A 14,797-nucleotide genomic window follows, 5' to 3' on the forward strand; every position below is an offset into this window, starting at 1 on the left:
ACAGGAGCAGGGGCAGTGACACTGGTGCACACCCAGATGGCAAAGCAGTGCTGCACACAGTGGCTCTGAGCAGCCTCAGCCCAGCTCCTGCCTGTGCCATTTTCTCCTGCTGCAGCACTTGTTAAACCTTTTCAGTGCTGTGTTGAGGGAGAGCTGCATATTTCTCTTAACCAACCCTAAATTGAATCTTAAAGGTTTTTAATTGAATCCATTTTCATGTTTTCACATAATTATGCAATCATAATCTTGAAAAGCACATGGCATGTGATCATTTTCTGCCTAATAAGAAACATAAATGTTGTTTTCAGGGGGGTTGTGCCTGTGTGTGTTGTTTTAATGTGGAACATTGCAGCTTTAAATCTTTATTTTATGTAGTGACATGAACCCACATTTAGACCCAACCCCCCGACCCCCCCCCCCCCGCCCCAAATATTTATGTTTTATAAAAATTCCGAACTTGATGTTGTGCAAATTTTCTTTAATGTTTTATATCATTTGGGGTGTTGTTTATATAAGTGCCATGTTGTAATTCTCTCCTATTTCTTCCCCCCGCGCGTGTCCCTGTACAGGCAAAGCACTTCCGTCTGTACACACAGGAGGTGTTGGAACTGGGTCACAATGTCTCCTTTCTTCTCCTGCTCCCCGCCTCAGACGACGTCTGCACTGCCCCAGGACAGAATAATCCTTACACCCCACACTCAGGATTTCTTAACCTCCCTCTTCAGATGTTTGAACTCGGTATAGTAGCTTGCTTCACCCAGAAATATTAACCCAGTCTCCTTATAATAAAATCACAAAGTTGTATCTGTTTTCCCCCTTGTCCCAGTGGAGAGTCAATAAATCACATGATGGCTTTGGCAACAACACTACCTATAACTGTGTACAAGTTACAGAGGGAGCAGGGCGGTTAAAGCATATACTGTAGCCATCGTTATTGAAATGCAAAGCGGAGAGCAAAGCCCACAGTTATCCACTATGTGTCTATAAGCTTATTTGGAAGATGATGTTCTTTAAAAAACAGAACCAGGAAAAAAAAATTGCACACAACACAGCAAGGTTGGAGTGTGAAAGGAGATGCAAAAAACATCCCTCTGAGTTGTCAAGAGGGTAACCACCGGTTCTGTAATGAGAATATTTGCAGTTCCTGAGTGCAGATGGTCCCACTCGAGGTCTGACTCCCTCACAACACTGTGAAAGGTCTGAATAGATTTTCCCGTGTGAGGGTCATCTTTTTCCTTTTGATTCCTGGAAAAATGCAGGAGACTGTCCCATTGCTGTGGTGAAGGAAAAGCCTGTTGTGAAAAATGCCAAAGCACTGGACTTGAATTTCTTTCTTTAGGGAGCATATCCTGTGCTGTAGCAGATTCAACCCTCTTGTTCCACTGCATTGCTGACTGGGTAAGAATTCCCCAAAACAGAGTTTTCCAGCTGTTTCACAGAAGGCATAAGATGCTTTAGCTTCAAGGTCCTCTATTTTTCATTTCTTCTTCTTTGGTCCACAGAGAAAAGAAAGGTTCCACATAAAAGCAGCTCATAAAGACTTAATAGTTCTTTTTAGACAGAATATTATATTTAAGTATGGGGACTGCTGAGCCTTTCACATCAGTCTGCTCTGTTTCCTTCTGGCCTGTAAAACTGGGTATCTTTCCTTCATTTGCCTTGGAGAAGAAAGACATGAGCCAAAAGTTGGTACACCAGGAGCCACTACAGCACAGGCCTCTGGCAGCAACTGTGTCCTCAGTGATGTCTCTCTCAGGTGTTATGTGACACCAGTACCCTTCTGTCTCCTCTATATCAGTGCTGTTCCAGTCACTGATACCTAGGAGAACAATATTTATGAACTGATGGAGGGTCTGACCATGCCTATGTTTCTGCAGTCACAACAGATCCATGACCCACCATCACCCACAACAATTTCACTTGGATCAGGCAGGAATACATGACTGTATTCATGCCACATCAGCCACAGCACACAAAGTGGTGCCTGTGACAGCCCTGGGGTTTTGTGGTGGTTGTGGGATGACAGATGCCAGCTGAGCTGCCATAAAATTCTGAGGGGTACAGCCACACAATACATGGTGTAGTCTGCCAAGGAAAAATTACCCCTTCAAAGGCAAACTAATGTAATTGAACATGAAGAGTCAGTTCAGCGCTTTGGGTCACATCCCATGGCTGCAGTGCCCTAAAGCCAGACTTTTATCTCCTGCCCTGCCACCCTGAGGACTGTTGGCCTCTGTGTTTGGAGCACATCATTTCTCCTGGTGAGAGGGGACTGCTGTGTCACTGTGCAAATTAACGCATGAAGCATATTAATCTCTGATGAAATTAATCTGCACTCTGGAGGTTTTGCAGACTATTTAACTCTCATTATGTGGCACAGAGGCCACAGGCAGGAGTCACTCTCATTTCTGCAGCACAGTCTGCATCAGGCTGGCAAAGCAATGGGCACTGCACGGGGTGATGTGCAGGTAAACACTCAACAGAGACATCTCTCAAAAGGAATTCCAGGTGCAGCCCTCTCTGTTCAGCAATGTTACTACAGTGAAAAAGCAGTTTATGGTGTAGAAAACAGTATGGAAAGCTGAATTTTACTTTTGAGTGAGTTTTTTTCAGTAAGCAATCCTCTGGCCAAAGGCAGATGACATTTCTATATGACTTATTACATATGTATCCCTGATGTTCTATAAAGTGACTCTGATTCACATCTCAAATATTAGAAGCTTCCATTCCCCATTAGCTGGTGGCTACCAACTATATAATTGCATAACCACAAAAGACTACGTTGAAGTAACATTTGTTAAAGTAACATTAAAGGGTCTGACTTAAAACCACAAGGGCTCGAAACTTCAGCACTGGAGCCGAAACCGCGGTTGTAATTCACTCAAGAGTCCACCACATATGGCACATGTACTGTAAGACCACACACTATTCAGACTGGATCCCTGCTATATCTAGGCATGGCTGAAACCAGAAGGTAGAATTCTTCCTTTCACTCTTTTTTTTTCTTTTTTTTTTTTTTTTTTGGTAAGATTTCTATGTTCAGATTAGGTCTTTATTGTTACAACGTTTCTGTGATTGGATTTCTTCGTTTGAGAATTAATTTCTCAGTTATTCTTATAATGTTGTTTGCAAGGGATAAGTAGTCATGTGAGTGACTCTACTTTTTTGACTTTTCTCTTTCTACTATTTATGATAAGAATGTATGCAATTTACACTTGAAACACCCTGAAAATTACCATGCCCCAACCCAGAATCCAGTACAGGGACAGGCATTGGCTTCTCTAACAAGACCATGCTGTATGTTTGCATTTACTGAAGCACCAGTGAATGGGGAAGTATTCCTGAAAACTTGTTCTCCCTCAGCAAGTTCCAGTACATCTGCACTGCCATTTGTAGAGGTGACTGCTAAGTTTTGCCTGAGCAGTTCCAGGTTCTGGAATAACAAGCTTTAAGAAGGCAGGTAAATTAGCATTTGAGGAGCTCCGTGGCACTGTAGCTGTTCTGTCTCTGATACAGCTCCGAGAGCTCTGTGCTGCTCCTAAGTCAAATTACACAAAGCAAAGGGTCATGTCTGAACTTCCTGTGTCACCCTTCTGCAGGAGAGTCCAGAGGATGATGTGTGCCAACACCTAAAAGGGTTTTAATTGTTTCTCCCAAACTGTGCTATCACAGCAATGCCTTTCCTGCTGAGTCATTTACACTGAAGTTCCTGATTTAAGCCAGCATAGCCCAAGAGAAAGTTATTAGCCTTCAAAACGATCCTTTCTTTCTGAAACACTCAATTAAAAGAAATAAAAGATGAGTTTCATTTTCCAGTCATGTCACTACTTTCTTGATAAAAGAAATGATGAGCTATGAAAGCCTCAGAAACAGCATTTCTGATTGAAGCTATCAAGGGCAAGACAGCCTCTGGAGCTGCATACTAAGGGCCTGATTATCCCTGCACTTAGATATAAATTAGAAATGACTCTTTTGAAATCAGTGAAGTTTCAGACTAAATCCAGTGTAAATGAGAGGAGAATTAGAGCCTGTATTATTTATTTCTAGCTTAAAGTAACCCATCCAGAGCTGGTTAGTATATGTCATAAAATTTGTGTTCTGAAAGCTAAAGATTTCATATTTCATAACCAGAACGTAACAATTTTCCCTTTGCACTTGGTCTTTTCACAGTTCATTTTTGCTGTTACAAGGAAAAATTTATAAGCCTGTATTGCCGCCTTTCTGCTGTCATAGAGCTGGACTCTCTGAAAACCCAGCAATCCCTGAGGGAAGCAATTTCAGACAGTGAAGTCGCTGCAGCCAAACAAAGACACCAGCAAGTTATAGACTACATACAGGTAACAGTCTGTTTCTGACTATTCCAAGGAGATTTTAAGGTGGCTTTCTTAAAAATTGCATAGGGCTGTAATTTGAAATCTAAATGGAGAATTATTCACAGACATCATAAAAAGAGCAGTTGTATCAAAAGTGCAATTCTGTTTTTATGAAATTCAAACCCAGAACATGCTTTCTTTAGTTGTTGCTTTTATAGAAGGATTTTTATGGGTAAAATCAAATGACAGTTATACTAGACTGTTATAAAGAAATGTGTCAGTCTGCTTGTAAAACTCCCTCCCATCTAACGTGAGGTAAGTTAGCACCATGTCTGGGCATTCAGTTGTGTAAGAGTTTTTCTTTGTCTGTATGAATTGAGGACATTTTCCACCACGATAACGTGGCAATTAAAAAGATTAAAATGAATATTCCGACTGGGTTGTGGAGACAATCTGCATCAACAATATCACACTCAAGAATGCAGCTCTGCAAGCTGGCCCCAAAAAGATCTGTGAGTCTGGCCAGCACCACGCAGTGGCACTGCTTCAGTCCCCCAATGCAGAAGGGCCACTAATGTTACCATACTTGTTATGGTGATGTTAATTTAAGTTTAATTTAACTTTAACTAATTATGGTAACTTTAACTAATGTTACCATAATTTGCTTATTCTCCGTCTCTCACACTGATTTTCCTATGCTGTTCCCAAATCAAGACTTTACCAACCCAGCTCAGGGCTCTTTGAACTACATCCTGTTGTTCAGCATAGCAAAGCCTGTCCTTTTGCAAACCATTTGTAGATAAAGCTCATGACCTTTGTAGATTGTGTCTATGGACATGGATGAGCTGCCTTTCTACAAGGGAGATGCAGATACATTTTCAGCTCTCTGTTCTTAATATTCTAGGAATCTTCTGCTGGAACAGGGGCCAAGACAACCATTTGTCCCACTGACAATATGTTTGGCCCTCCATAATTATGAAGAAGATGATAATATTTCTATTCCTCTTTGTACTGTATTTAGACCCCCCCTTGCCTTATCCACTTGGAGCTTTTGGCAACCTTCAGAGGGGCAGAGAGGAATATTCCATTGTACTTTCACCTCTCAGTCATCTCCCTCCTTCTCACCTTCCCATTCTCACACTCAGAAAATCCAGCTTTTTCCCAGTACGTAGGAGAATTTGGCAGATTTTTATCTTTCACATCAAAAATAAGCATATGTACATTAATATGCATGTACTGTATAGACAGTTCTGTGTCCCTCTCCTCCAAAGTGTCTGGGTCACATCTATAGGCTGGGAAAAACGTGGGAGAACACTTTAAACTTCAGTGTTTTGTGCTGAATTATTGTGATAGTGTATTGGGCTTGTCAGGTTTCCTCTGAAAATGAAAACCAGCTGTATTCCACCTATTGGCAAAAATATCTCAGCCCACCACACACCGTAATCTTCAGTGGTGACCACGAAACCGCAAGAGCATTTGTGTGATCCGAGATCTGAGACAGTGTTGAAGTCACTACACAAACCAAACATTGTAAAGAGCAAGGGAGTCTACATAAATGCAGTTCTGAAAAGGAGTCAGAGGGCAACTGAAAAGTAAAAATTATTAAAAAAAAAAATTAAATAAAATAATAAAAAAAAAAGCAGATAAGGTGCTTGAAGTCTTTACCAGAATGTTACACAGCAAGGACAGAACTCTACAGACACTGAGACTAAAACTGAAGTTAAGCTGTAATTTATATCCTGTAATGCTTCTAATGTTCCTACATTTTAAAAGAACCACAGTTCATTAAAATGACCTGCAGAATGGCATCAGGGGGGAAACCAACAGGATTTGCATTTTATTCAACTTCATGCAGTATGATCCTTGTTTGGGGTTGAGGGAGGATCACAGAAAGGAAGTATAAAATCTCTACAATCAAATAGGTGAGATGTTTGCTAACTGGCATTCTCTTCATGGAGCTGCACTGAAGTCTTGAAATGTTGCAGGATTATGAATTAATCCCTGAACCATTTGCTATTCTTATCGGTGTGTATTCTTAGCTCAAATTAACTCAGTGGCAAGGCTTGCACTGACATCATTGGAGTCGGGATTTCACCTTTACATAAAAATGGCCATACTAGGTCAAAACAAAGATCCATCTAACCAGCTATCCTGTCTCCAACACGGCTCATCAAGAACTACCCCAGCTAATCTGGCATCTACAGTACCCCTTGGGAATAAATTTCACACTTTGAATATGCATTTTGTGAAGTATCTCCTGCTAAGAGTAATTGCTGGAGAACTCAGAACACCAGTCTGTCTCCTTCTCACTGATCCCTCTGTCACTCCCCTATTTGACAATTCTCACTGCACAAAGTACCCCTCACTTTTGCCTCTCCATTTACTGACCCAAAGCTCTCTGCATTCTTGCAGAATGTTTCTTGTGTAACTGCAAAGCAGTTTCCCTCAAACGCTGCAATATTAATATGAAGGCTCACTTTAAATGCAGAACTTTCTGTAGGAGAAGTACAAGGGATGTTCTAGAAGGACACTGCTGCAGGAGGATATTATACTCACAGCTACTGTCATTTCATGGTTGCAACAACATTTGCCCATCAATGATCTTGAATGGCTTGAAGATGTTAAAAGTGTTCCATTATCAAAAGACTCTTCAGACCCACATTAAACAGCGTTCTTCCTCTCTGAAGAGATGCTTAAAGCTCCATCCTGCTATTGATTTAGGCACTTGTCTCTTATTATCTCTCAGGCGTGGGCTAGAACCGGTTTTGTGTAGATTTATACTTTTAAAATGTATGCAGACCAAAATGATGATAAGGGAGAAACCTGCAGTTTGACTCGTGGCTGTGCTTCAGCCCTCCGTGCAGGTATATTCTTCCACACCTGTGTATGTTCTTTGTCTGCTAAAAACCAGGTTTGAATTGAGCTGGTTTTGATCACTCCGGGGTTTGCAACAGTGAAGTCTCACTTTCATTCCAGTACAGAATGAAAGCAACTTTCAAGTGTGCTACAAATTGATCAAAAGACAATTTTCATTTTCTTCCTATGTCAGATTTTAGCCCTGAGGTGCATAATTTGAGAGTCTGGTGGCCCCTGCAGTGGTGATGGAGAGCAAGCACTTAATCAAAATCACTTCAGACCACCTCAGCTTGAAGTGTCCTGTCAGGGGATCCTGCTGCTCTCTGTGGGCAGTGACTACACACCTACTTGGGCACTTGAAGAAAGTACACACTTAGGCAGAATTAATACTCAACTGTATTTTTTCACCATTTTTTCCCCACAGCAAATCGATGAGATCTGGAGGGAGATGAGGTGGATCACAGAAGCACTGCAGTATGCAAGGTACAAGCAGCCAGCAGCTGGCCTGCCCATAAGGAAGCTTGTGGATCTTTCAGAAGAACACCCTCAAAAGAAAATGAGCTCCACCTCTTCACATCTAGACTGTCTTCCTTCACCTCCCCCTTCCCCTGAGGCCAGAATCCAGAGGAGAAAAGCTGTGAGTGGTAAGAGAATTTTTCTGGTGTTTACCAAGTGCAATCTTTGAACTCACTTTTAATATAACAGTTCTTGTATGTCTTTTTATAAAAGGAGTCATTTTTTTCCCATACCTGCCAAGGTATTTTAACAATCATTTCACCAATTATTTGCCACTCAGTATCCTGAGATCCTTGAACAATCTCTGCAATCATTTTTTGCTTTCAACTACTCAGAATAACTGCTCATCACGAGCCAACTTTGCCACTCACCGTTCCAGATCATTTAATGAACAGGTTGGAACAGACAAGGGCTACCACTGGCTTCTCCCCCATGTCCAGAATTCCAGCAAAATCCACCCATGGTGAAAGCTGACTGCTTCATTTGTTGCCTACCCCAGAAATCTGCTATTATTATATGCAGGGAGCTTTCTCTTTGCTGCAGAACCTGTGGTAAAGAACCTTGTCAAAAGCTCTTCAGAGCTCTGATGAGACATGAGTTGCTAAGCAAAGCTATTGACCCTTTCTCATCACTCATGTATATATTATTCTTCCCCACAGTTTCTAATAATTTGACAGAATCTCAGATTTTTCCGTAGTTTCCATTTGCCACCTTCCGTTTCTCTGATATTACAGCCAACAGACTTTGACTGTTCCTCTGCTTTGCAGCAATTCTTTCTTATGCCCCTCTTGTTTTGTTTTGATAGAGCAAATTTTAGTGCCAATAGTCAAATTTAACAGCTGTTTTCACACACCTCAGTGTTCTCAGTGGTTTAGACAAGCATTTTAAAACACAGAATTACAGATGAAGTACCCACCTCATCGACCATTATTGCTTCTCTGCATAGCCAGAAAATTAAACTGATGAAAGAAAGGGATCACAACAAATAAAGATGAAGCAAATAAAACAGTAACACCCATTTTGCTAACAGAATTAGGACTTTGGAGAAAAAAAAAAAGAAAATCATTGTGCTGAGCTGGCTTTAAGTAACAAGTAAATGAAACAGCAGAAACAAAAGCAACAGAAGCTGCATTAAACAACTGCCATGACTATTTCGGTAATCATAATTTTTTTTTTTTCAAATTGGCAGTTTTATACAGTTAAGAAAAATGAATCTATTCTGATTAGACTTCATTAGGTTAAAAGAAAAGAAATGTGAAGAGGCTGCTGCTTTGATCTGCTCCATTACACAGCGGTGTTCATTCTCACTACCCCTCCCTGAGCTGTTTTTCCCCTGTATTACAGACCATGAATGCAGAATAATCCTCAGCTCTGGCACCATGCAAACTGGAGTATTATCTTGTCCTGCATGTGCTGGATTCATTATTACTGGGCTGTGTGGCAATTTACACCAGCTCCAAGGGAACAGTCAATATAAAATCTATGTTTTATTCCTTCGATCTAATATAAACTATCCAGGACAAAGGAATATCAATCCATTCTATCACATGTGCCACTATTTATTACATTATTGATCCTCCTGAAGCCAAAAGACAGCAGGTGATTTCAGTGCCAGTGTGAGATTTGCTCCACAAATTCACAGGTGAACTATGTGTGTCTGCTTTGGATTTGAACACACATCATGCACTTGATGGGCAAAAGGGTGGACTTGTTCATGAACCTCCACGTTGTGCCTCAAGTCTCTCACCAAACATGCAGTCACACCCTGCTCACAATTACACAGGTATAAATCCAGATAACTCAACTGATATCTTTAATAAAAACAACCTGGATTAGAGATTTTCACTCTCCCAAATCTCCATCTCTATGAAATTTAGTGAAAGCAAGAAAAAATAAAACAGATCCTTTCAGAAATTAGTCCCAATTCCAATTCACTTTTTTTTTCCCTGCACTTAATATAAATTAAACCTTTCTGCTCTTCCTAATTCTACCAGCACCACTATAACACATCTGTAAATCCTCCCTGATAAATCCTCCCTGATAAATGCTCCCTGACTACTGTCTTTGCTGTCATCTCAGCCCACAGCAATTCCACAGAGGCAACACACACACATTTTCAGAATTGCAGCTTTGATTCTAAATTAGGCCAAAAAAAACCCCCCATAAACAACAGTTCAGCAGCTTCTCTCCCCTGCCTGTCCTCAGTGCTAACGAGTTGTCCTTGCAGACTCCCAGCCCTGCTCAGACGAGGAAGGCTGCTCCGAAGTGTTCCTCCCAACCGACAGCGACTACGACTCCAGCGACGCGCTGAGCCCCAGGGAACTGGACCTGATTTACTCCTCGTCCCAGGACATCTCCCAGCAGGCCGGCAGTGGCCTGGGAGGCAGCGCTCCCGACGTCCTCCAAGCCCACGACATGAAGCCCTGCCTGGCAGTCCAGGGGGGCCCGACGGAGCGCGATGCCTTCGATCCTCACGCCGAGTGTTGCACGGAGTCCATGAGCAGTCTGACCGTGGCGGGGCTCACAGAGAAGAGCACAGACAAGTCCTCCAGCTCCAAGCAGCCGCTGGGCTTCTTGGGGAAAAAAAAGCTCGGGAAGCACCAGCATTACAACTACTTCGGCCGGCAGCACCGCTGGCTGCGCGTGTACAGCGAGACACAGGCGGGCTCCCTGTCTGAGGGGGTCTACACTCAGCATCTCATGAGGTCTCCAGATTTGTCCCAAGAACCTACCTCCGGCGAGCAGTTAAAGACTCCCCCCGATGGGTCTCGGAGCACTTTCGTACCTCATGCGTCCAGCCTTCCAGAAGGTGAGCAAGGCAAGTACGAGGAACCAAGGCAGAATGTCCACAGGATACACGTGGAGCCTTATGAAACGACATTTGTGCACGAGGAGGGCAAGCCCTGGGCAGTGAGCACACGGTCTGTAGGACACGCAGATGTGCACAATGCTATGCAACAGACCACGGGTCCAGATGAGCAGCCGGTTTCTGCTGTCCCAGAAGTCTTCAGCAGCACCCTTTAGCCCCAGAATCCTGCATGGCTTCCCATGAGATAAGAGCATTATGCACATAAGGCCATACTTGCAAAACCACTGGTAAAAAATCCAGCTCCTGAAACGGCAACTCACGCCACCCAGAAGAATCCTGATCCTTTGACTTCCTCACCAGGTTTCTGGTCTCACAGAGGCATCATCTGTCAGGATGTGAGCATTATTATTATTATTATTATCATTGGCATCTGCAGGTTGGCAGGAAGAGTCGTAACAATCACCACATAACAGAACAATCTGTGGCTGCAAACCCAGTAACAGCAGGTCTCTTGATGTCCATGTTTCTCTGAGCATGCAAAATTTTAAGCATGAGTGGTTCTGCCTGCGAGTTAGCAGAAACTTGGTGTCCTCATATTAGGGCTGTGTCCTAAACTTCTATTTACCTGTTTTCTGCTGTTTCTTGTAAATTTTTCTACTTCTCAGTCTTGTCAAGTGGATTTAGGTTGGATATAACTGGAGTGCTAACTGGTCTAGTAACACAAATAACCCAGAGTTTCTAGGCATTCAAAGAAATGAAAATTCTTTCAATATCTACGAAATGCAGCCAACACCATCTCTGATGTTGTCAGAGCCTGACATAATTAGCACAATGGGGTTTTTTTCAGGAGCTTAGATTTCAAATCATTTATGTAGCAAGTTATTTTAAAACCTTAGGAGGTGAACCTTTGAGGCCAAGCGCAGAATGAGGGCAGGTTCTGGAGGGAAAATATGCAGGGTCTGTATGAGAATGAAGCAAAGTTTATCTTTTCTTCTGCCACCACACATTTCATTATGTTGGAATCACTGTCACAACACCCACTGGAAACAAATGCCCCTATTTTTGTTCCTGAATATTCATTGTAATTTGATCACCACGTCTGAAATTGGGATATTCTGGCAATTCAGGTTAGGGAAATTTGGGGTGCAGTTTGAATCTAAGATTTTATCTTTGGGCCCCAAACAAATGTTCATATCATAAGGAGGGTGGGAGGTGGTGACTTTTCCTCCTATATTGTTTAATGGCAGATTACAGTGAGTCAGGATTTTGTCCTTTACAAGCACAGTAAGACTTCAAGAACTACAGAAGATGATCTCAAAAATGAAATCTACATTAATGAGAACCATAACACTGGAGTCACTAAGAAACGAACTAATGTGGAGAGAAACCCCAGCTGTTGCACAAGCTTTAATTTTTCTTAAACAGTTCTTGAAGTTTAATTTTATAGGCCACATTCCTGCTGGTTAAATTCCCTCACTCCGTGTTTGCGCAGCCTTCTACCTTTCGGTTTTCCAGCCTCCAGGTGGATACATTCTAAGGCCCCCAATAAAGAGATTTGAGTTAAATAGTTGAGTTTACAAGTCCTTGAGGTAAAGGTAAGGATTTGGGCCCATGATCTGTGGTCCTTATTAAAATAGCACTTCCATAACCCCAGTGCTATTAAAATCCCTGTGAACTCAATCCATAAATTCAAAAATAAATGTTATTCACTATTTTATGCTTGGTCAGTGTGTGGAAGCCAAGAAGAGTCTTTGCAGTGATAGGAAAGGCAAAAAAACTTTCTCACAAGGGATTTGCATTTGTAACTTCTCTTTTTGGGAGCGGGAAGTTAACTTTTTTGCACCAAAAATATTCATTCATTACCTGATCCAAAGCCCAGTGAGGATGGAAAGACTTCCATTCACTCCCACAGGGTTTGGATGAGACCCACACTGAAAATTCCTGTGGGTGAGAGCACACGGGGGGAGCAGAAGCGTCAGTGCCCGTTTGCAGTTAAAAGGACACCCATTGTGTGGAGCTGGGACTGGGGAAAGCCTGACTCACCCTCCAGAGCCAAGCTGAGATGGCTGACTGTCACCGAAGGCACTCGCAGCTGGTTGCTTTAGATTCTGTTCATTAGCAGAAGGCTTTGCACCAGGGAGACAAACAATGTGATGCTCATATGCAGAGCCAAAATAATTTACACCGTTTTCTAGTGCCCCACCCCTCCCCTAATCTGTCTCACCTCCAAGTAAAACTGCCATAAAACTGTCTGTTGGAGAATAAAAATAACAATGCACTGAGGCCATATATTTTTGCAGGAAGTGACAAGATAAAACAAGATATTTCTAAAATAAACCCACCTCACTTTGCTCTGGATCATCAGGAACAGCGAGGGCAAGAAGTAGCAAAATCTTCAGCAGACAGGCACGCGCTGCCGGTGAGATAAGGATGGAAAAATCTGTTAGCAGAAGCAGCCATGTAGCAAATAAAGACCAGATTCTTTACTGGTAGGAAAACCTTGACTTCATCGTAATCTTCAGTGCTGAGATGGAATTTGGGAGTGCAATGCCAGCCATATTCTACCCTGTCTTAATTTTAACCCTCCTGTGTGGAAGGAGAGTTTAGGTGATGCCCAATGGGACATGCTTCCCTCAGTCCTGTAACCTCCAGATTGAGGTTATTCAACATACTTTAATAGTCAAAATAGTAATTAATAGTTCTGGGTTTAAATACTTCTGGTTATAAACGTGTTCTTTGTTCAGAATTGCTATCCCTACCTATTCTGAGTCTTGTTAAAAGAACAGTAATGAACACCCCGAGATAAATAAATAGTAGATAGCAATGCCTTTCAAGTACTGCCATAATACTGATCATAATAGTTGTGCAGTTCTCTTAGGAAGATCACACACATTTCACAAGCAACCACAGCAATTCAGAAGAATCCTGCTTTAAATACTAATTAACAATTGGATTTTCTACACAGTAAGACACAGAGAATTCTATAAAATAATGGTTTTAAATATAGACAATAAAGGGGGAGAGGAAAGAGAGAATATTTTATCCTGAAAATCTAAAGTGTTTTGGAGAGAGACAGCGCATCTTCAAATTCTCTGTGGTATAAAGAAATGCATTAAGTTGCTGGTCAACTCTTCCAGGGTGATTGAATGCATGGCTCATGACTGTTATGTAAAACGTCAATACAGCCTTACAAACAACAAGGGTACAGTGTACCTGAAAGTAAGATATACAGCTTGGAAACTTACTCTGAATTTCTCTGAGGTGTTGAACTTTGCCATCAGCAAAAAGCATTTTTAGGAAACAGGCCTTGAATTTTCAGACAACACAGATTTCATCAGGTTGGGTGTCTCATTTTTCCACTACAGAAAAACATTAAATAACTAGAATACTTTATTTGTAAGTATAATTCATCTTCTGACTCCACAAAGTATAATTCACGAGGCTAAATCATGCCCAGAAGTGAGAGGCAGAGCTGTTGGCCCTGTATATTCTTTGCAAAATGCAAGGGCAGCGTTCCCCGAGGTGGGCTGCACGTTGTACCCTGGCAGCACGGACTGGTCACCCACCCACCCACTCTCCTTCCCTGGTGCAGGCACCCCCACAGTCTCCCAACAGCTGAGGAAGAGACTGCAAAGCCATCAGGAGTTGTTTTGTTGGTCTGATCAGGCTCTGGAGCAGCCCCATCATTGCTGGACCCCGTACAGATCCCACCAGCTCAGAGATCACCTCTCCTCGCTCCTGGTGTCTGTGAGCTCTGACCCAGCCAGCTGGTTCTTGGGCTGGAATTCTGGGGTGAATAAGAGCCAAGCTGGAACACCTTCCTCAGCCTTTTCACACCACAGCACCTTGGGCAAGGTTTAGCCTTTAAACTAGTTATCACATAACAGGGCGATGTCTTACTAAGCTTGGCTGTCACTAGGCTACAGAAAACCTCCTTTTGGGCTTGTCAAATAATAACAACCGATTTTTTTAAGTTCATTGTTATTTTAATTTTCTTTCTTGGAAAAGCTGCGTGGAACTGACCTTGAGGAAAGGATTGGTGTAGCACTAATCTACCTTATTACTGTGAACCGTAGTAATTTATTAAGCAGATTTTAAGCTAAAAGCACAGACTTTATGCGTTTTATAAAGGTCTGTTTGGGCCCAATCCTGCTGTCCTTGGACCTCACTGCATGTTCTTTCGCATCAGTGTAGATCCAGAGTAGTTCCACCCAAGCTGGGTTAGGTGTTCCCACTTACAGGTAACACATCCAGACTCACCCACAGGGCTGGCTCGGTGTCAGCTGAGCACTCGCACCAGTGG

At 42.3% G+C, this 14,797-nt stretch overlaps 1 protein-coding gene across 4 annotated transcripts in view; it reads left to right on the forward strand.

Annotated features, from left to right (window-relative positions):
* ANKFN1 (ankyrin repeat and fibronectin type III domain containing 1) overlaps window positions 1-12,933 on the forward strand; it is a 119,351-nt gene extending 106,418 nt beyond the window's left edge. For all 4 annotated transcript variants that reach the window (XM_027882423.1, XM_027882424.1, XM_027882425.1 and 1 more), the window contains 4 exons: window positions 570-738; window positions 4,171-4,337; window positions 7,594-7,813; window positions 9,913-12,933. In XM_027882423.1, the coding sequence (XP_027738224.1) occupies window positions 570-738; window positions 4,171-4,337; window positions 7,594-7,813; window positions 9,913-10,709 (1,353 nt within the window). In that variant the 3' untranslated portion in view covers window positions 10,710-12,933. The remainder of the gene's footprint in view (window positions 1-569; window positions 739-4,170; window positions 4,338-7,593; window positions 7,814-9,912) is intronic.
* The last annotated feature ends 1,864 nt before the right edge of the window (window positions 12,934-14,797 follow it).

The sequence above is a fragment of the Empidonax traillii genome, unplaced genomic scaffold (genome assembly GCF_003031625.1).
Source record: "Empidonax traillii isolate 1590-97213 ecotype Southwest subspecies unplaced genomic scaffold, ASM303162v1 scaffold105:size1093405, whole genome shotgun sequence".
Classification (NCBI taxonomy): Eukaryota; Metazoa; Chordata; class Aves; order Passeriformes; family Tyrannidae; genus Empidonax; species Empidonax traillii.